The sequence below is a fragment of the Quercus lobata genome, chromosome 3 (assembly GCF_001633185.2).
Source record: "Quercus lobata isolate SW786 chromosome 3, ValleyOak3.0 Primary Assembly, whole genome shotgun sequence".
In the NCBI taxonomy this organism is placed as follows: domain Eukaryota; kingdom Viridiplantae; phylum Streptophyta; class Magnoliopsida; order Fagales; family Fagaceae; genus Quercus; species Quercus lobata.
In genome coordinates this window covers 61,534,684-61,555,401 of record NC_044906.1, presented here as the reverse complement: position 1 = coordinate 61,555,401, position 20,718 = coordinate 61,534,684, and the positions used below count along the sequence as shown (strand labels likewise).

The 20,718-nt window shown below is 36.4% G+C and overlaps 3 protein-coding genes across 3 annotated transcripts; 1 reads left to right on the top strand and 2 right to left on the bottom strand.

Moving 5' to 3' along the window:
* Window positions 1–3,391: 3,391 nt before the first annotated feature.
* On the top strand, window positions 3,392–5,848 carry LOC115982664 (U-box domain-containing protein 19). The gene has a single exon (XM_031105331.1). It carries the CDS (start codon window positions 3,430–3,432, stop codon window positions 5,518–5,520), a length of 2,091 nt encoding a protein of 696 aa, XP_030961191.1. The 5' UTR covers window positions 3,392–3,429; the 3' UTR covers window positions 5,521–5,848.
* On the bottom strand, window positions 5,803–8,423 carry LOC115981215 (probable serine/threonine-protein kinase PBL1). The gene is made up of 4 exons (XM_031103382.1): window positions 8,393–8,423; window positions 8,180–8,295; window positions 7,858–8,073; window positions 5,803–6,045 (listed from the first exon to the last, which is right to left on the bottom strand). Exons 1-4 carry the CDS (start codon window positions 8,421–8,423, stop codon window positions 5,803–5,805), a joined length of 606 nt encoding a protein of 201 aa, XP_030959242.1.
* A 479-nt stretch (window positions 8,424–8,902) lies between these two features.
* LOC115981214 lies at window positions 8,903–11,695 on the bottom strand. The gene is made up of 2 exons (XM_031103381.1): window positions 11,601–11,695; window positions 8,903–10,142 (listed from the first exon to the last, which is right to left on the bottom strand). The coding sequence occupies exons 1-2, from the start codon at window positions 11,693–11,695 to the stop codon at window positions 9,467–9,469; spliced, it is 771 nt and encodes a 256-aa protein (XP_030959241.1). The 3' UTR covers window positions 8,903–9,466.
* Between the last annotated feature and the right edge of the window lie 9,023 nt (window positions 11,696–20,718).

Genomic DNA, 20,718 nt, shown 5'->3' with positions numbered 1-20,718 from the left:
TAAACCTAAAATAAGAGGCTTTTAAAAATGGCTCCTAAACCCTTGAGCATAAAATTAAAAACATCAAAATGCAAACAATATAGCCTGAAAATTGTAAGTCTTAAATCATAATCTTCAATCTTTAAAGTCAAATAAATATTATTTTAAAAGTAAATACATCTCAAAATTTCTCAACTGAAAAAGGTATATGTTTTGTTAACTTTAAAATATTTTTACTAATAATTTTTTTATACATCTTTTTTTTTTTTTTTTTTTGAGAAGATGGTGAAGGAAGATTCAAACTTTTAGACATCTCCGATGGAAATATTAAAAAGTACTATGTGACCTAAATTTTTTTAGCTACTAACGATCATACTAACCAAACCAAAATAGATCTATGATGTTTATAGATAATTATTTGAGAGTTGAGACCGCACTATTTGCATTTCTACCAATTCTAATAAAAAGGATGGGTGAACATTTTCACCAACACATATGCTTAGACCTGATTTAAGAATGTTAATGACTAGACTAGTTTATATTGCTCCCATATAATTAACAATTCCGCCGACACCAAAAACCGATTGGTGTCTTGGTCTGATGATAAAAAGCTATTATTAAGAGCAGACACCATAAGTTGAAACTTTCTCAAAAAACAAATCAATCTAATTGCACAATTTTCACCATGTATTGTTGTGAAATTGGAGAGTCCTCATAGCATCTCATCATTTATTAAATCTCTAACACGGAGACTTGGATATGACCATAGGGTTTCATTCTGGACTTGATATTTCTTCAACCTCACTTCAAGAATTCTTAGGAAGGGTATTTTGGTTTAAGACAGATGGACTTGAGTGGCAGAAGCCGAGAAAGCCATACTACTACTAATGATATCATGGATTTGATGATACACGAAAGTGATTTGAGCCTCTTTTGGACCCTTCTACTCTTCCAGGTCCATTTATTGCTAGCTTCCTCTAGTTGATTTGTTCTTGGTTTGGGTTCAATGTTATATGTACTTAACTTGTTAAGATCGTAATATGTGACCAAAAGTAAACACGTGTCATTATCTTAATAAGACAAGAGGCCTCGACTTTGCGCGTGAAGTAAGGGACTCATTATTGTGGTGGCCCCCAACTTAACTCATTAGGCTTGACTCTAATAACTCCTTCCTGGCCCAATTCCCTTGTTCTTATCTTTTCTTTGATTCTTTCCCTTTCTCTACTCTTTAATGAAATAGGAAGCTTTATTCACAAACTAGAGTCCATATGAAGTGAAGAGTGGGGTCAATTTAATTGCAAGGATCATTCCCACTAAAGTTTACACTCAAAAAGAATTGGATAAGCCAAAAAAAAAAAACACCATACCACAAGTTTTCCACTCTTATCTATAAGACTTAGGGACCGTTTTGTACATGTGTTTAAACACATGTTTTCAGTTTTTAAACAACATTACACGTATTTTTACATACTTTTTCACCTACACACATATTTCCAAAAAATACAAACAACATTATTAGAACAACGTTACCAAATGACCCCTTAACTTTCGGTAAGATATTGTGGATCTCAACTTGTCATGTTTGAGACTTGAGAGAGGAGCCTTCATGCAATCATTCACAATAACAAGAAATTATGGGAGTAGTAAACGAGAAAAGCATTTAAAAGTGATTTTTCTAAATCCCATTTGTCAGCCGGTAATTACCAGCCGCACGAGTTCCTAATAACTTATTTGTATAATATTTATCAAAATATATTATTTTTATGTTTAATGTGTGACAAAATGTTATGAGATTCACTTAACCAAAAAGTTAAAAATTTTGACCTAACAGACACTTAACCCGACAAGTATTTACTATTTATCAAGAAGGAAATTTTTTGTATTCAACAACACAAAAATTGCCATGTATAGCAACAGGAAAACTTTACATTCAGTTAGCAACAAGAATATAAGGATTTGCAGTGAAGCAAAGTTAGTAACCCCCAACGTAAAAAACCAAAATACAAGGATTTTTTTTTTTTTTTCTTTTATGAAAAGCCTGCAGCTGAGTTCTACATCAAAAGTTTTTTATGGGCAGCAAAAGAAGTTAGATACATGTCCGTGCTAGTATTATAGTAGTAGTACATTAAAGGTCTATTTGGTAAAAAAATTTGAGTAATATTATTTGTTTGAAATATGTGTGGATAAAAACAATACATGAAAATATATATAATGTTATTTAAAAATTAAAAACAGTAGCTAAATTGAGCCTAAATATCTTGTCATTTTATAATTTATTATGTGACATGAGTTGTAATTTTTACTAGAGGGTGAGTTGTAACTTTTACTAGAAGGTTCACGATCTTCTTTTTTGGCTGAAGAAGGTTCACGATCTTCTTTGGACAGCAAAAGAAGTTAGATACATGTCCGTGCTAGTACTGTAGTACATTATATATCTTGTCATTTTATAATTTATTACGTGACATGAGTTGTAATTTTGACTAGATGGTGAGCTGTAACTTTTACTAGAAAGTTCACGATCTTTTATGGACAGCAAAAGAAGTTAGATACATATACGTGCTAGTACTGCAGTACATTAAACATTTTGTCATTTTATAGTTTATTACGTGACATTAGTTGTAATTTTTACTAGAAGGTGAGTTGTAACTTTTAGTAGAAAGTTCACGATCCTTATAGCAACTCATTCTTATCCCTTTATCGGTGATAAGATTGTGAAGTTTTATCACTCGAAGGTCGTAATAAGCTGTCAAATATCAACCAAGTCCATAGTTTTTCTTTCTCTCTTTCTTTTTTAGATCTAAACATATCATTGATTACTATTTTGTTTCCTTTATCCTCTCTCTTCTGCACCAAACACATCATTTCAAATTAATCCCGATACCCAAGATATAAATGCCAACACATGCAATGCAACACCCCCACACACACATGACATGACAAATCTTCACATTTTCCTGCCTTTCTTTCTTTGTACAAACTGGACTTTCTAAACTAATATTTGACCAAATGCTAGCCATATAATATCATTGCTTCACATAATTGTCAAAACTTCAATTCAAATAATTGGCCACAACCACAATAATAATACCACTACAAAAAAAAAAAAAAAAAAAAAAAAACACGCAAATTTTGCAATAATTTCACGTTATTTCACACACTCCTTGTCGGCTACCACCTTTCACGTACCTTCACAAACACGAGCCCATCCCATACTTATCGCACCACGTGTCACTCTACTGTCACTCTCAGAACCTAGCTACGAAGCCGCTTTCATTTTTCTTCTGCCACGTATCACATTTCAATGTCAAACTCTCCAAAATACCTAATCTTCTGACACGTGTCCCTCTGATCTCCTCTCCCTCTATATAAACCCCCCAAACCCAAACAAAATTTAGATATCAAAAATCCAAAATCCACAAAAAAGAAAAAAAAAAGACTATATTTGTTCACATGAGCCAAAAACAAAACGGGTCGGGTCGACGGGTTCTTACATACCCGGCTGTACATCCCTGCGAGTCTATTTCTCCAACCACACTCCTCAACTCCTTAATCAATCTCGCCCACTTCATTTCATATTCCAAACCCGAATCCTTCACCACCAACAACCGAAACGCACGCGAATCGGTGCGACAAATCCGGATCCTCCATATTTTCCTCTCGGAGCTACGAAACTCCCACCCAAATCTTCCCGACTCGTTGGTCCTGGGCCTCTCGGAGCTCCACCTTACTTTCCAGAAGCTCCAGCACTTATTGCAAGACTGTTCTCGCAAAGACGCTCGGCTATGGATGCTAATGAATTCGGAGCGGGTCGCGAACCAGTTCCGACTCCTGACCCGATCCATCTCAACCGCCTTGGAAGTTTTACTCGTTCCGTTAGAGACAATCGAGCTCTCACTCGAAGTCATGGAGTACGTTGAGTTAATACTAAAGCAGACGAGGAAAACACCGTACGAGGTCGAGCTAAACGATAGGGCAACGATGAACGATGTTTTGTCGGTTCTGAGTCAGTTCGAGTACGAGGTTGTTCCAAACAAGAGTGTCCTCAAAAGGGTTCTCGATTATCTAGGAATCGTGACGTGGGGCGAGTGTAACAGAGAAGTGAAGTTCTTCGAGACAGAAATCGCATTCGAATCGACGAACGAGAAGAGAAAGGTCTGGTTTCTCAGCAGTTTAATGTCGTTCATGAGTTACTGTCGTTGCGTGGTTTTCGAAGTTGTCGAAGGCAACGAAGCCACACCCACCCGACAATTCAGCAACAGAGAAACGATCAGTGAGTTGCTGCGTTCTGTGAACTCGGACGATTTTCGGTGTCCGATTTCACTCGAATTCATGGTGGACCCTGTGACATTATCAACTGGGCACACCTACGATCGAGCTTCGATTATGAAATGGTTTAAAGGTGGGAAAAAGATCAAGACTTGTCCCAAGACGGGTCAGAAGTTGGTTGATTCAGAATTGGTTCCGAATTTGGTGCTAAAGAGGTTGATTCAGCAGTACTGTTTGGAAAATGGGATTCCAGTCGCGGCGGAATCGGTGTCAGGTCGGAGGAGTCGTGACGTGGCGGCTGCGTCGGAGGCGAGGAGTTTGGTGGCTGAGAGGGTGATGAGAATGGTGGCAAGTTACGTTGTGGAAAGAGTTGAGGTTGGAACAGAGGAAGAGAAGAACAGGGCTGTTTATGAAATCAGGGTTCTTTCGAAAACAAGCGGTTTTAATCGGGCTTGTTTGGTGGAATCCGGCGTGATTCCTCATTTGTTGAGGCTGTTGAAGAATGTTTCGACACAGGAGAATGCTATTGCGGCGTTGTTGAACCTTTCGAAGTGTTCGAAAAGCAGGGTTGTGATTGGGGAATGTGGTGGTGGGGTGGGATTGGTTGTGGATGTGATGAAGAAGGGAGTGAATCTATCAGTTAGGCAGCATGGTGCTGGTGTGCTGTTTTACCTCGCGTCGGTTGAGGAGTGCCGGAGATCGGTGGGGGAAAATCCAGAGGCAATTCCGGGTTTGATTGAGTTGATTAAAGAGGGAAATGATCGTGGGAAAAAGAATGCATTGGTGGCGATCTTTGGACTGCTTTTGCACCATGAAAATCATTGCAGGGTGGTTGCGGCTGGGACGGTGCAAGTGTTGGTTAATCTCTTGAAGTGTTGTGATAGAGAAGATCTTGTCACGGATTCTCTTGCAATTCTAGCAACTCTTGCAGAGGAACATGATGGAACAGTTGCTATTTTGCGTGGTGGGGATTTGAATTTGAATTTGATTGTGGCGATTCTTGATTCTGATTCCTGCACTTCAAAGGCAGGAAAGGAGTACTGTGTGTCTTTGTTGCTGGCTCTATGCCTAAATGGTGGCGCAGATGCGATTGCTCTTTTGGTAAAGATTCCTTCTCTTATGGAATCGTTGTATTCCCTACTCAGTGAAGGCACATCTCGAGCAAGCAAAAAGGCCAGTACTCTCATCAGGGTTCTACATGGTTTTTATGAAAGTAGACCCTCTGGCTCAATGAGTCCAATACTTCCACAAGAACGATTCGTTCACGCATGGTAATCCCCACTTTTTTTTTCACGTTCCAAAAGAAGAACCCAACTTTTTTCGGGTTTTCTTTTATTATTTATTCTTTTTTAGCATCTGTAAAATGTAAATACATACCCTTGCTTTTCTTTCCAGTTTGATTTTTGTGGTATTAGCTCGGTTTTTAGAAGGGCTAATAGCTATATGAGCTTCTGTATTTTTTTATGAAGCTTTTGTACAAAAGTAATATTGTATTCAAGTTCTTTTTTCCAGGTTAATACCGATAAGATTGTGTTATAGTGCTGTAAACGTTGTCCATTATAAGTTTCGATCTCCATTGAATGCAAGACTAGGAGATGTAAATGACTTGACTTGCTTTGAAATTTCAAATGCCTTTTCTAGTCCTGAAACCACTTGCTCCATTGATGGCCTTTGCTGCTTGAGCCCTGTGCACGAGAATGCTAGTTTTAGTATGAGCTCAAATCCTTCCACAGAGTACTCCCCATTAAGTTTTGGATCAGCTAATTGTGTTATATCACCACCTCTTGCGAGGAATCTAGCCTGAGAACCAAAGAAATGCATATGAGCGTTTGGAAATTGTTAGAGATATATATTAGACATATATTAGCCCAATGTAATAGGCTCAAGCCCAGTCCTGCTTGTACTAGTAGTTTAGGGTTTAGTCGCCTATATATACTCATGTTAGGGTTCATTGTAACACAGGAGGTTATTGTACTACACTCTTATATAATAAAGATGTAGCCCTTAAGGGATTCCTCCGTGGATGTAGGCCATCAAGGCTGAACCACGTAACCCTCGTGTTCTCAGTGTTCCTCTTCTATGCTTTCTCTTCCGCATCCACTCTAGCATATACAACATGATATAACACATCGCATTGTTGCTAATAATATTTAACATGGTATCAGAGCTAAACTCCGTTCTTGGCATCAAACAAAACATCTCTAGCAAGCAAAGAAGATTCTCACGTGCATACCACCATCTGAAGTCACACATGTTTCTCTGCTGGATCTAGAATCCATGGCATCTCGCAGCCACCGTGGCGTAGTGCTGTGTCCAAGATCCACAAACTCAAGCAAAGTCAGGACTTAACTTATCAGATCTGTGCACATCAAGCCTTCGCCTGATGAAACCAACAAGACATACGTGCTCCACGGCAAATCGCGGCCAAAACCCAGAAACCCGACCTCCAACGGCAGCCGCACGCGCCACCACGCGCGACCAATGGCTCCTGGAACTCTCACACGCGCCGCCGAAGATTCTCGACTCCCAGCCCGGATCTCAGTCACACGCGCCGCCAAGCCGGCCTTGTCGTCCACCGATCCACTTGGCCTGAGAATCTGGTAATCATACGAGCTCTCACGCGCCTCCACGCGCCGCAGTAGCAACCTGAAAATCTCTCACGCGCCGCCATAGATTCTTGACTTCTAGATCGTCTTCTGGACGCACGCGCCGCCCTGTCAGCCTCCTCGTCCGCCGATCTACGAAACCTGAAATTACGGGCCTCAACCGAGATTACACGCGCCTCTGGCATCTCCTCCACGCGCCGGTGAACATCGCACGCTCCTGCCAGGCGCCGGAAAACGACCCAACCCGGACCACCCGGATCTGACCCGTGAGCACTTTGACTGTTGACTTGACTCTGGACCAGTTGACTTTGACTTTGACTTTGACTTTTTGCGTTGACCTTTGACCAAAAGTCAAAATTTCCAAAAGGGCCTATCTTGCTCAGTTTTTCCCGTAGATTCCGATTTTGGGCTCCGTTTCTGCATTTGAGACTCCGAAATTAGTCAGTTGGCACATTCTTCATTGTGGTTTCTTCAAAGGCATTCTTCAAGGCATCTCCAAGTGATCTTCTCATGCTTATCCAACCTCAAGCCTTCATCGAGCTTCCGCCTAGAGTTTAAGGGAGGGTGTTAGAGATATATATTAGACATATATTAGCCCAATGTAATAGGCTCAAGCCCAGTCCTGCTTGTACTAGTAGTCTAGGGTTTAGTCGCCTATATATACTCATGTTAGGGTTCATTGTAACACAGGAGGTTATTGTACTACACTCTTATATAATAAAGATGTAGCCCTTAAGGGATTCCTCCGTGGATGTAGGCCGTCAAGGCTGAACCACGTAACCCTCGTGTTCTCAATGTTCCTCTTCTATGCTTTCTCTTCCGCATCCACTCTAGCATATACAACATGATATAACACATCGCATTGTTGCTAATAATATTTAACAGAAATAAACAAGTGTTTGGAAATAAAACTTTCAGAAACAGATAGAATGCTGTTAATAGATAGAATGTTGTTTCTCACCATTTTATTTAGAGACATTGTTCCCTTTGAATCTAGATTAATTACCCTCTGCCCTGAGAGAAGCTGAAGGAGCACTACCCCAAAACGGTAAACATCACCTGAAGCATTTACATGGTGGTTTTTACGGTATTCAGGGTCAACATAACCAAATGTTCCTCTGACTTCTGAGCTAACATGGGACTGATCCACCTCCATAACTTTAGATAACCCAAAGTCTGAGAGTTTTGCTCGAAAGTTAGCATCGATGAGAATGTTTGTTGGCTGCAAATACAACATATGATGAGAACATTAATGGAATGGAGTAGAAATTTAAGTGAATGGAAGGGGGTGGTGGGTGTCAACAATGATTTCAATAGGATAAACCTACCTTGATATCACGGTGAACAATGCAGCCTTCTGGGTAAGTGTGGAGAAACCAGAGGCCCCTAGCACCATCAATTGCAATCTCAACTATTTGTATCCATGAGAGAACTTTAGCTTTTCCTGTTGTGCATCAGTTTCACTGAATGGCTATTTATGCAATGAAAATGGCACCAAAAAAAAAAACAAAAAAACAAAACAAAATCATAATTAAGTAAACGTAACAAACAGCCACTCTGAGAGGTTGCCATTGTGGCACAGCTCATAAACTAGGAAATATTCATCATGATTCTCACAATAGCCTATCAATCTTACAAGGTTTGGATGCCTGACATGAGAAAGACTTGTGACTTCCCTAACAAATGTCTCTACATGTCCATCGTTGATTATATGCTTCACTGCAATACGCTGACCATTTGAGAGCACGCCTTTGTATACTTTTCCTGGAGGAATTGCAAAGAGACATCAAAGTTTACCCCTCTAGAAGATAGAGATTTTCCATCTTCATGCTCCTCTTGTGTTGTTTCCTAATCTGTGTTTACCTTAAGGCTTGATTGCATTTGAACATTGAACCTTTTACATAAACAAATTGGCATTCAGCTAGAGTACTAAAAGGAAGCACTTTTTCATTCGACGGAAAGAAAAGCAAGGGTATGTATTTACATTTTACAGATGCACTTAGATTGTCTGTTGCTGAATAAACTTCCTTAGCTGATAACTTATGACAGGTGGAGTCCTCAGAGTGTATCAGTTGATGCTGTCAAAGAAAGCAAGAAGGTGAACACTTATCTAGGAAAAAGAATGCAAGATGGGAAGAATTTACCACTGTCATACATTGCAAGGTGATTACCATAAATTATTGTCGATATTTGAGATGTACTATTATTTCTTGTTGGGTATCTTTTTTTAGTCCTGGATCTAAACAAGATGCATGTTACTACGAGAACTATTACTGCAACTGCCACCACACCAGCAATTAGAATTGAGAGACCTGTTTATCATTGGGAATATGATACAAAATTAGTGAATTCCACAGAAACTCAAAAACAAACAAGGCTATGATTACTGTTGTCAATGAGGAGTCACCTGTTCTGGGCTTGATACTACCACTAGCTGTGCCTCCTGCTTCATCTGCAGAGGAAAATGGAATTGATCAACTAGATTTGATCAAGAAGGTGTAAACAATACAATGATGATTTATTAAAGGATTGATAGTTAGAAAGAAAAAGGATATGGAATTTTGGTTTGATTCATAAATTGACTAGGAAAATCAATTAGTAGCATATATCAATTTTCAATCCACTACACCTTTGGAAAGAACGTGCCCTCCAAGGCAGCCATAAACCGCGTCAATCCATTTCGTATCATCAATCTTATTACTTGTTAATGTTACCAATGCTGCAAACCTACAAACATCAGCTTCAAGCTTTGTCGATTCCCTTCCACTGTCTGATGCTGCAACAATCTCTTCCCACCCTCTCAAACAATCACAGCAATCCTGACTTGATGTTCCATCTGAATTCGAAAGTTTACAGCCTTCCCCGAAAATTTTCAATCTATTTCCTAGCTTAGTATCAACATCTGTGACAGCATAGTCAGGGCACCCGCCAGCTCCACTGGTTAGCTTTTCAATGCCACAGTCCGAAATACTTGGATCTCTAGTCTTCATTGAATTCAAGCACTTATTCTGCTCCGTGGAGTTTAAGAATATTTGTCCAGTTTGGTTGGCCTGACGCCCTAATGCATCCAAGTAGTCATCAAAAAATACACTGCAACAGTTGTTGATAAGACCACCCCAATTGCTTGCTTCACAGTTTGAGTTGTTCAGAGGTGATGAGAGCAGAAGGATGCAATCAGTAACTGGAGTTTCAGAAAGCAGAAGGATGCAATCAGTAATTGGAGTTTGAGAAAGCACAGAGTTCACAGTTGAGACAAAGGAAATCCAGATTATGCTTGGCCATGTGGGTGGTCTTTACTCGTAAGTGAGAATTATTCAATGAAAGAAAGCTTAAGGATGAGTTACTATAAGTATGCAATCTTTGGCACATAAGATGACCACTTAAAAATAAAGGAAGTGGATATATGAAGGAAGCTTCAATTGGAGAGACCAGATATCTGTCTGTGTTTATGAAAGGACGTTGAAAAGTTCAAAATGGGGTATTGCAAATTGGAATGGTTAACAATATCTGAGGGAATGAAAAAAAAGGGATATTGGAATAATGAGTAGGGGTTAGAGACGCTTAAATATTTCATTCATATTTAGCAAAAAAGAGACAGATTGAGAGACGTATAAGTTTCAAATTTATTATGTATAACTGAGAGAGAGGGTTTCTTGGATTTACTTGGGCTAGATATTGCAGAGGAGGCAAATGGCAATGTAATAACATCAATTTGTATTCTATGTAATTGTAATGTTAGGAAAAGAATAAAAATAAATTCTTGGGTGTTAGAAGGAAAGCAATGTTTTATGTATAATATAATGTATTATTAGTGCTCATGCAGGCTGATCAGAATACCTTATGAATATCTTGTCAAGACATGGTCCAAATAAGGCATTATTAATGACTTTTTTTTAAAAATTTTGCAACGTCAATTTGAATCTGATTAAAGAAATGGTGATTGCCGAACGTGGAACTAGGAAAACCAATGACATTGTTAGCTTATGGTTGATTAATGCAAAGCAATAGACAAACAACTTATAAGCCGGATATTAACATTGTTTCTGCTGATTCTGTTGGTTTTAGCAGTGTTTTCTTTTTCTTTTTCTTTTTCTTTTAATTTTTTGGTTGGGAGCAAAACTTATGTAAAGAATTGTTCAATTAGTTGGTGGGCCTTATGGCCTGCTCGTAGTCATGGGCCTGGTTCTTTTAGTCATGGCCTCACTCACTCTCATGGACTTTGCCATTTTGGATTTTTTTTTTTTTTTTTTTTTTTTTTTTTTTTTTTTTGAGAGGGGGATGTTTTTTGTTACTCTTAAGTGCATGAGTGAGCTAAAAGTCTGTGGGGGCATTTTCAGTCTTTTAATCATTCAATTCTAGATGCTTCCTGCCTTTTGAGCACACATTTTCTTTTTATTTTTCTTTTTTTGCGAGGTAAGTGCGGGGGATTGAACCCCTGAGCAATAGGTCATTAGGAAACCTAGGTACCAACTCGCCTACATGGCGATTGAATCCCTGAGCACACATTTTTCTTTTTCCTTTCTTATCCTAAATTATATTGTAAAAAATGTTACATACATAACATTTCTCATATATTAATAAAGAAAGATGACTATAGTTTTGCCAGAATGCCAAAACTAGAGTGTAAAATTGCTCATTGATTGATTTTCATGGATGAAGGGAACTTTAGTGCCAAAGGCAACAAACACTTGTCATGTTATTTGATCGCAACAGGCTTGAAAAAACCTTTGGTTCAACTAGTATTATTACATTAGAGGAGGTTGGTGAGCTAAATGTGGAAGAATGTTAGTTAAGATTGGAAGTGGATGCAAGTTGGGGTAATCGTTGGATTGTTTGGTTTCCATTGTTCAAATAGCTTGAGAGTTAACAGCATGCTGATCATGTTGAAATTGCAATGGACTTTGAGATTTGTACATTATGCTATGCTTAGAGTGGGACCTGGGATCATTGTGTATATTCTGCATGCAGAAGAAAATGAGTAACACAATGACACTTCGAAAAGAACTTAGAAGGGGAAGAGAACATGTGAGGGATTAGATGAAATATCTCAAAAACTTATTTTGGAGGTTTTAGATCTTGTTGGAAGGAAAATTTTCGCAAGATTCCAAAAACAATATTTTGAAATATCAATAAAAAATATCTCGGCCATCGTATTGGATATGCCAAAAATATGAGATTGGATTTATCGAAAAATATAAGTCGATCGGTTAGTGAGAGATTTTTGAAATTCGAAAAATACTATTCTTATATAATGATTAAGTAAAACAAAACTTAAAAGCTTTGTAATTTAAGTGTTTAACTAACTTTTTTGATATTTTCAATAATGATATTTGATGATGCCGAAAAATCACCAGTAAGTCTCACTAGTAAGTCACACGATCTTCACATACTCGAAACAATACCTGCACAACACAAAAGAGAAGACCTAATAGAGAGCACCGGTGTGGTGCCGGTCAAAAACCCTCCGAAAGTCAAGTTAGAACTTCTTACAACTCTAGAATATCAGAACTAGGCTGAATTATGCATACCTTGTTTTCTGAGGGTCTTTGGGTTTTTATAGTAGTATAGAACTGACTCTATTTCTTGTGTAGGAAGGCGTTTCCTTATAGAGAAGATTATCATTAATGAGCGTATATTACGGAATCCTCCTCATATTAGAATTCTATTCATATTGAGACTCTATGAGTTAGGGTTAACCGTTAGATGCAAGTTATTTCCATTTAGGATTCCTTGGAGACTACTGAAACCAGGTGGATGCCACATCTAGACCCGTCCACCTTGTGTCCATACACTTTGGATCTGTCTACCATCAACCCACTATTTCAAATCCATCATCCATACTTTTACCCTCTTCAATATTTTTCAGAATTTAAATATTCTCTCTTAATTATAGAATTTAAATAAAATGGGTAAAAAAATTTAAGAAAAAAGAAAAGGAAAATAAAATTATAAATAAATATTATACTAATAAAGAAAATATTTTTTAAGGAATAAAAAAATAAACACAGTCATGTAGTGGGTCGGATGGGGTCCATTTAGTACCTGAAGTCCGATTTTGTTCAACGCTCAAGACTTAAGTACAAAATTTAGGTGTTATTTTTTAAATTTTTATTTTAAAATTTTGTCATATAAATTTTTTCTCATAAAATAAAATAATATTTTTTAATTAAATAATCACGATCTTATACAAAAAATAAAAACTTTAAAAAATAACATTTAAAATACTATACTTAAATTTGATTCTTATCCAATTATATTCAAGTTGCAGTTGCAGATTAACAAAATATAATAAAAAAATCTCCACGTCCCTTCAGCAGTTCACTTTATTATTGCTCCCCAGCTAGTTGCCTAGTACGATGTCTGCCGCTTTTACCTATTTGGATCTGGCAAGTTGCCAATAATTAGTATCCATCGAGATCCAGTCCGATCACATCTCTGGTCAATCTCTGGTCAAAGCCCAACATTGTTAACATTTTCACGATAGATAATATGTGTTAAATGGTTGATAATTCTAATTTAAATCTATAACTTATATTATTTATTTGACTACCTGTAATAATTAATAATAATTTATTATTTATTGTAAAAATATTATGAATAGTATTTTTCGATACCTAATAGTTCATTTAAATTGAAAGGAAAAAAGAAAAGTAAATTAAAGTTAGCTTGAAATTAATATAATGTCCAACCGACTCTACTTTATTCTTCCATGCTCTCCTCTCTCTTCCTCAATCTAAAAAGTCATGACGGATGGATTCACTTTCCACCTTATTCACAATATTCAAAAGAACTACGTCATTTCATCAGTTCATCTCCAAACAAACAAAACAACTAAACAAGTAACAAGTAGACCTTGCTTGCACGTTTCACAACCACAAAACCCGTGCAGAGGAAAATGAGCAACACAGTGACAACTTAGCAAAGAAAAATAAAACACGTTTTAAATAACATGTGGTGATTGAAGAGACCAAGATATATAATTTTTCTTAAGAGTTTGTCCTATTGTGGCTTGAGGAATTTAAAGCTAAAATGTCTCTTTATTCATGAGCTGGTGTGGTTAAACGTAGGACATAGCTGTGACATTTGCCAAGGGTGCCCTGCCCTAAAGAAATTATTGGGCCCTGTTACAAGAAAGGTGGATACCAATATCACTCCGCTCGTGGTTCTTGGCAAAAATAGCCATATAGCACTTTTTTTGCAAATTATGTTGCAATTTACCACTATTTCAAAAATATAAAGGTATCTACTACTTTTTGGGTATTCGAAGTTAGCGAAATTGAGTTTTCCATGATATTCGAGTTCATGGAATTGAGTACCATGGAAAAATTTTCCAGCAAATTTGAAGGTATATTTTTTCAAAGAACTCAAGTTTTTGGAACTCGAATTTAATGACAAACTTGAGTTTCAAAAATGTGGTAAATTTCTACATATTTTCAAAACAATGTTAAATTGCTAATTTTTTTGCTAAATAGTAGTAGACTAGTAGTGGGCCATTTTCGCCACTACCAGTCTACTACTATTTAGCACATAAAAGGTCCACCACCCTACCTTAGGAGCTCAACAAACTTATACCAAAGGACAAAAAATTTCTCATGCCTAACCCATGAACAGATGCAATGTCTTGGGTGTCGGGAAGTTTCAAATCTCGCAAGATACTTTAACGTGCCTTTTTCTTTTTCTTTTTAAACCCCCAAGATACGAAGAATCGAGGATACTAATCTATATATATAATAATAAATAAAGCAAAGAGAAAATCCAATTAGATTTCAAATTGAAATTCAATTAAAATCTAATTTTACGCCTCGTGTTCCATCTAATATAAATTTTTAAATTTTTGTGCCAAGTAAGTTATTCAATATAAAAATTAGATTTCAATTAGAGTTTAATTTTGCGACATGTGTCCCATTTAATCTAAGTTTATTAATTTTTATACCAAATGAATTAATTTAGCATAAAAAACAATGAGTCCAATATAAGTAAACCATAAAATACATAATTTTTAAATGATTTTATATTTATGAGCCTTTTTTTATAGAACTAAAAATAATTCAAGTTTATAAGTCATCTCTCTCTCTCTTTATATATATATATATATATATATATATATAAAGTTATAAGTCATCTATTTATATAATAATAGGTAAAGCAGAGAGAAAATTCAATTATATTTCAAATTGAAATTCAATTAGAGTTTAATTTTGCACCACGTATCCCATCTAATATAAGTTTTTAAATTTTTGTACCAAGTGAGTTAATTCAATGTAAAAATTAGAGTTTAATTTTGTGACATGTGTCCCATTTAATCTAAGTTTATTAATTTTTATACCAAATTAGTTAATTTAGTGTAAAAAATGACGAGTCCAATATAAGTGAACCATAAAATACATAATTTTTGAATAATTTTACATTTATGAGCCTTTTTTTTCATAGAACTAAAAACAATTCAAGTTTATAAGTCTCTCTCTCTCTCTCTCTCTCTCTCTCTCTCTCTCTCTCTCTCTCTATATATATATATATATATATATATCAAGTTTATAAGTCATCTATATTTGTGTGTGTGTGTGTGTGTGTGTCCCATCTAATCGAAAATTTTTAATTTTTGTGTCAAATGAGTTAATTTAGTGTAAAAAAACAAGGAATCCAATATAAATAAATCATAAAAAATATAATCATGTATCTAACACTATATATAAAATTAGAGGAAGAGAGAGTTTGAATGATTTTATATTTATGAGCCTTTTTTTTGTATAACTAACAACAATTCAAATTTATAAGTCATCTATATATATATATATATATATATTAATAGGTAAAGTTTAGAGAAAATCCAATTAGATTTTATAATTGAAGTCCAATTTTGCGCCATGTGTCCTAAATTATTTATTTTTAGAGAGAGTTTTATTTCTTAATTATGGAGTCAAATGTGAGACCATATCATAAAAATCCATTCAAGTGAGTTATTGTGTACAAAAACCAAAGAGTTTAGATTTAATGAACATAAAAATATTTTAAAAAATGGACAATTTACATTTTCTACCTAATAACATTCTTACAAGACTTTTTAAAGAGTTAAAAAAAATATAAGAATGACTATCAATAATATTTAAATTATATATGTAAGAATTATATTATGTATCTTAATGTGTATCTTTTAAGTATATCCATGCATATGCATAGGGTTACAAGCTAATATCTTATAATATATCACTACAAAGATATATTTTTTAAATTATAAAAAAAAAAAAAAAAAAAGAGCCACGTCTCTCCTATCTAAACTCTTCTCTATTATTGCTCCCAGCTACTGCGATGTTGCTTTTTTAAGAATAATTCCATAAGTACAATATTTTTTTTAGGGTTTTACACTTTTACTAAAGTTTTAGTTATAAGTTGTTATTAGTTCTTGTTTAAATATGTTATTGGTGTGCGTCAAGGCCAATTCAATCTAGCGCACATTCAATACATTATGAGGCATAAGGTGAAACTTTTAATCGGCTTTTATAATCCTAATTATTAATTAAATACTATTGTAGGTATGATAGGCTCAGTAGTATATATCTATATATATGTTGGGCCAGGGGTCCAATCCGAGGACATCTAGTAGTCCGAGGACGGGTAAACGCTGTCATGGAAGTTCGCATTAGTGAATGAAGACATAGGGTTTGGTCGTGAGGGTCCAGGAAAGTGGTCTGAGGAGGAACGTCTCCTCGGCTAAGCAAAGTAGAGGTCAGAAGGTGTGATCTGCCATTCAGAACAATGTTCCGAGAGATTCTATTGATAAGGATGCACATCATGGAAGTACAGGACAAAGGGGAACTATGAAATATCTAAGAGAAAGCTTCTACCACTGCATTGAATACTCTGTAACTAACTCTCTGATCGCATTAATGTGGAAGTGATACTTGAACAGTAATTTTCAGTTTTACAGCTACTCCCAAAGATTTCAGGAAGGTGCTAATGGGACAGAGATCAACGCCAGTAACCTGATCTACACGTGGAGGGTGGAAATGAAAGGAGGAAGATAGTATAAAAGAGAAAGAATACCCTAAGGGAGAGGGATCAAAGAATTAAGAGAAAAATACTGTAGGAACAAGAACTAGACTTGTAACCAAATTCAAAAGAGATATATACAAGAACTAATCTCCTCGGATTGTGCCGAGGACGATTTTCTTTGGATAAAACTAGTTTATATTTGCTTTCTTATCATCTGGGCCAACTATAATTGTTGTCTAATTCATTAGAACCTAGTTTTCCAACCTATTCTCTACAAATTCATTGTATTGGGCTCTTTGGGCCTAAATCATTTAACCCTTTGAGCTCAAGGATCCAAACGTGCCCTTACAACTATTTATTTGACTTTTTATTTCATATACATTTTTTTTAAACTGTTCCTTTTTTTTAGATGTAAAATTGCTAATTAATCAAGTTTTGGTATTTAGGTTTTATTTACATCTCTTTCACAAGTTGTTAGGAAAACTTTTCATTATGAAATAGTTTATAGTTTCAATTGAGTTGGATTTCAATTGGCTAAATATTTTGGGAGCCTTCTTGCAAGTGGGGGGAATAAAATGCAAAACCCACCTGTATATTTTTTCTTTAAAAAAATAATTATCATTTTACAATTTCAAGACATTTTTATACAATCTTGGTTGCCTTTTGCTTATGCAATAGGGGTGCCTTAAGAGTTAAGATCCTCTTATTTTTTTGGAACAAGTGGGGCCTTGAGTTGCCCCTTGTAGGGGTGTGCGCAATTCGATCGGCTTGGTTATTTTTCAAATTTGTTATTGAACCGTGTGAGAGTGCTTTTTTCTTTAGCACAGGCCCAAGGATCCTGGGCCAAATAGTTGTATTTTGGTGGACTGGGCTTGGTTCACCGCAGCTAAATGGGGGCTGATTACGAACCAAGTTGTGCGCAAGTCACATAAATCTCCTCAAGGCAAAAATGCGATTCCTCCTAAGCAATAAAATACCATTATAAGTGTTTTAGTATCATAAAATGACCATTTACTCTTACAAAATAAGTAAAATAGATGTTCATAATATTCACAATGAGAAAGAGATTGAAATAGAATATTTAAGGCTTATCTTTTATCGTATAAACATTTTAAAGAATTCCTTCACTTGGTACCCCGGGCGTACTGTCGTGGGATCCCGGGACGTACTGTCGTGGGATCCCGGGGCGTATTAGGCCTGTAAGAACCCAGAATCTCTGGTTCTCTGCACTATACAATCTTTCTCCATGCTTGTTATGCAATGGAGTTTTGTCCTTTCCTTTTACCTCTATAGGTCCTACACAAGAACAACTATACAATGCACATATCTTCAAATAATTGTTAGTTTCTTAGATTAGGATATATATATATATATTAATACATATACATATATGTAAATGAATTTCATGAGAATGATTCAGCCACGAGGATCCTGGCCCCAATTCTCACAGACTTATGCTTTTGCACAAGACTTGTGGGATTTGGAACTCAAGTCTGAGTGGCTTTGCTTGGGCAGGGACTCAGCTTTACAAGCAAGAATATATATGTATTGAGCAGCAAGAAGCAGTAAAAAAATATGCAAAGTAATTGTTAGAAATTCTCAAATCAATATGAGATATTTCATTATTTTTCTTGATTGTGAATTACAAATGTGCTCACTAAGACGTGATACAAGGTTCAAATAAGTTCAAAAATTACAGACTTTGATGGCTATTCAAGCCTCTAAGACTTACAAAGTTTGAATCCTTTTGAATCCAAGTATGTGCTATAGTGGCTGTTTCTGGGATACCGGGAGACATTCCTCTGTTTTTCTTAAATTTTACAGAGTTCTAATGACTCTGTTATGATATTCTTCCTACTGAAAATCCTTCCCCCTTTCAACATGGGTTTTCTCTTCCTTTTATAGTGTGTTTTCTAGGGCTCCATGGTACTAGTGATTTCTCTCTTTTGCCCCTCAGAGCTCGTGCTGTGACAGTTGCTCAAGGGCTGGTCTCTTCCATTTTTTCTCATAGTTTTCATCTTTTATTTCTGTTTCTCTAAAAGTCATTTGCTGACTTTCCATTCCGGGGCGTCCTCAGCAATTAGCCTTCAATCTCTCTTCTTTCAAGGTTTCTCATTTTTCAGACTTAGCTGTCGGTGTTATTTCCTTGTTGTCATTATTCCCAAATAGTTGGAATCTTTTACTGTTGGGTTGAAAGTTCTCTTCCAGTTGCTTCTACGTATGATTTTCTCATTCTTGGTTCTTTGTGGTACAGCTCCTTTGTTCATGAATGTTTGCTTTATACTTTCTGATTCTTTGCTGCACCAGTGGGTACTTGAGAAGGACATCTCTGTTCTTCATTTCTTGTATTTCGTGGTACCTTTCTTGAGTTGTCTCAATCCTACAGTAGCTGTCCTACATTACCTGAAGATCCCGGGCGTCTGGCAGCCTCTGGGTATCCCGGCTCAGTTCTTTCACTAAATTTTGCTGGACTTTTTAATGACCTTTTTACTGGAAATCTGAACATAAATAGGGCCTTAATGTTGATTCTTCTTGCTGCTTGAATTGGGTCTTCTTTACTTTTCATGGAATGTGAAATTTTAGCCTTCAACAAACCGATAGGGATTGGTTTTGTAATAATTAAAACCGATGCATACGGATTAGGGTTGGTTTTCAAACCTATAGCGGTGCGGTTTAATCGGTTTGGTCAGTTTGATTTGAAACATTAACAATCTATTTTTATTTTATTTTTTTATAAAAAAAATCTGTTTAGTAGAAACTTTATAAAAAAAATCTGTTCACCCAAACAATATAAACTATTAACCAAAACCCAAACAGTATAAACTGTTGTTGAGGTCTAAAAAAAGGTCATAGTGAAACAAGCCCAAAAAAGAAGAACAAGTCAAGCCCAAAAGGAAAAATTCAGGCTAAGCCCAAAGTAATAGATACGGAAGACCCATGAGGGAATAAAAGAAAGGCCCAGAGGATCCTGAAGCCCAGAAAAAGAGAGGCATCCGAAAAAAAGAAGAAGACCACGGTAAAGTATAAGAAGCAGGGATCCTCAGGAACCATCAATAAGCACGGATCCCTTCAGGCACAAAGAAAAAGGAAGACTGGGACAGATTGACAGAAAGAAGACAGAAGAAGAAAATAAGAAATAAAAGCAAAACGCGAGCGACCTCTCATGGCACAGACAGAAAAGGCCTCGGGGAACCAGGACAAGGAAGAAGAATGATAACAAACGACTTTCAAAAATGGCAGAACAGGATTCCGCCCAAATAGGAAAGAAAAGGGAAAAGAGGAAGACGCTAGAAATGGGGATGCCGAGAAGGGCATACCTCAGCACGTCCCGAAGAGGATGGCCAACCAGAAGCTTTCAAAAGAATCAGAACCGAGAGAAGGAAAGAATGAGAGAAAACGAAAAAAGGGACTTACCGAGACGATGGGGACAGGACATGCTCTGTTTGCAAAAGAACAAAACAGGGGAACCAACGGTTTCCCGGGAAGCCCAGAAAACTCCATTATAAAAGGAGGGAATGGGTTGTGAAGAGGGCAGCGAGAAAAAAAGAAAGAAACACAAGAAAGAAGAAATTCTCTAGGAAAAACTATCAGAAAATCTGTGTAGAAAGAAAAAATACTAAGGGAAAAACAAAGATTGCTTCCCGGTATCCTGTAAAAGCCACTATTGCACCTACTCGGATTCAACGAGAATCAAACTTTGCAAGTTTTGAAGGCTGAAATAGCCATTCAAGACTGCAATTTTTGAGCTTAACTGAACCTTGTATCACGTCCTAGTGAGCTTTCTGTAATCCAACAGATAACGAATTAATGAAACATTGCTTCATATTTCCCAGGATCCCCGCAGCACTATTTTTTATTGCTTTGCTAATCCTGTTTC